Raw genomic sequence first — 1,375 nt, 5'->3', positions numbered from 1 at the left:
CCTGAAGTGCCAGCCTCCTGCACCACCATCACTGGCCTCTGGTGGGAGGACATTCCCTTCGGTCCCTCCAGGTCAACGCTCCTCTGCGACACCAGCACTGGCTGCCTATGCCCCTTGATCCCAGCCTCCCGGCAGAAGCAGATATTCGATGTGCTACATATCCTCTCACATCCGTCGGCCCGCATGACAACCAGACTCCTGATGGAGAGGTTTGTATGGCATGGCATCAAGAGGGACTCCCAGGAATGGGCCAAGACCTGCATCGCAAGTCAAAGCAGCAAGACAGGAAGTCACACCGAATTGGGAGTAGGCACCTTTCCTCAGCCCAAACGGAGATTCGGGCATATACATGTGGATGTCGTCGGCCCCCTTCCGACGGTGCCAGGTACCTCCTGATGGTGATTGACCAGTCCACCAGGTGGCCAGAAACCACCCCGATGTTGGAAGACACTGCAGAAATCTGCGCCGAAGTCCTCCTCTCCAGCTGGGTCAGCTGCTTTGGAGTGCCAGACAATGTCACAACAGATCGGGGAACCGCTTTCACCTCAGAGCTCTGGACCGCCCTGGCACGCCTGATGGGTGAAGAACACCACACCACCATAGCTTACAATCTTGCTGCAAATGGCATGGTGGAGAGGACCCACCACTTCCTTAAGGCCTCCCTGATGGCACGCTGCACTGGCCCCAACTGGAAGGCACAACTGCCTTGGGTCCTCCTCGGCCTCCGCACTGCCCCAAGAGCCAACAGTGGACCATCACCTACGGAGATGGTCTTCAGAGACACACTGACAGTGCCAGGAGAATTCTTCTTGGTCGACAGCTTAGACGAGGATGTCCCCTTGTCAAGACTCTAGGCAGTCACCCAGAAATTCATTCCTGCTGCAAGACCTTCTCTGACAGAAGAGAGCACTTCTGACCAAAAGCCCTGGATTCCTGCGGACAAGTCTTCATCAGGAATGATTGCCACCCGCCCTCCCTTAACGAGACTTTACCGAGGATCGTTTTGTCATATCCACCGATCAGAGAAGGCATTCCTCATCGCGATCAATGGCTGCGAAGACTGGGTCTCAATAGACCGGCTGAAACCTGCCTTCATTCCTGAGGAAGACAACACCGCAGAGAGCCCACGCAGGACTCTTCCTGAGAATGGAAAACCACCGGAACCCACCAGCACACTCAGACGTCGCCAAGGCCGCCTAAGGATAGCGGTCGAGCCCATCAGATCTCCCACCAGGGGAGGCATCCTGCTGTCGACGTTCCCGGCAAATGGCATCACGGACCCGCAGACTCCTCAGCCCTCCAATAAGATACCGATGACCAATCATCTAACGATTATTGTCATAACCATTGTTCTTGGATGTAAGGACGGCATTTC

The 1,375-nt window shown here is 55.6% G+C and overlaps 1 protein-coding gene across 1 annotated transcript; it reads left to right on the top strand.

Moving 5' to 3' along the window:
* The first annotated feature begins 215 nt into the window (after positions 1-215).
* LOC135203903 (uncharacterized) lies at positions 216-854 on the top strand. Its single transcript, XM_064233834.1, has one exon. It carries the CDS (start codon positions 216-218, stop codon positions 852-854), a length of 639 nt encoding a protein of 212 aa, XP_064089904.1.
* Positions 855-1,375: the final 521 nt, after the last annotated feature.

This window comes from Macrobrachium nipponense, chromosome 44 (genome assembly GCF_015104395.2).
Source record: "Macrobrachium nipponense isolate FS-2020 chromosome 44, ASM1510439v2, whole genome shotgun sequence".
NCBI lineage: Eukaryota > Metazoa > Arthropoda > Malacostraca > Decapoda > Palaemonidae > Macrobrachium > Macrobrachium nipponense.
Note: the sequence above shows the minus strand (reverse complement) of the source record. Positions and strands in the feature narration are given on the sequence as shown.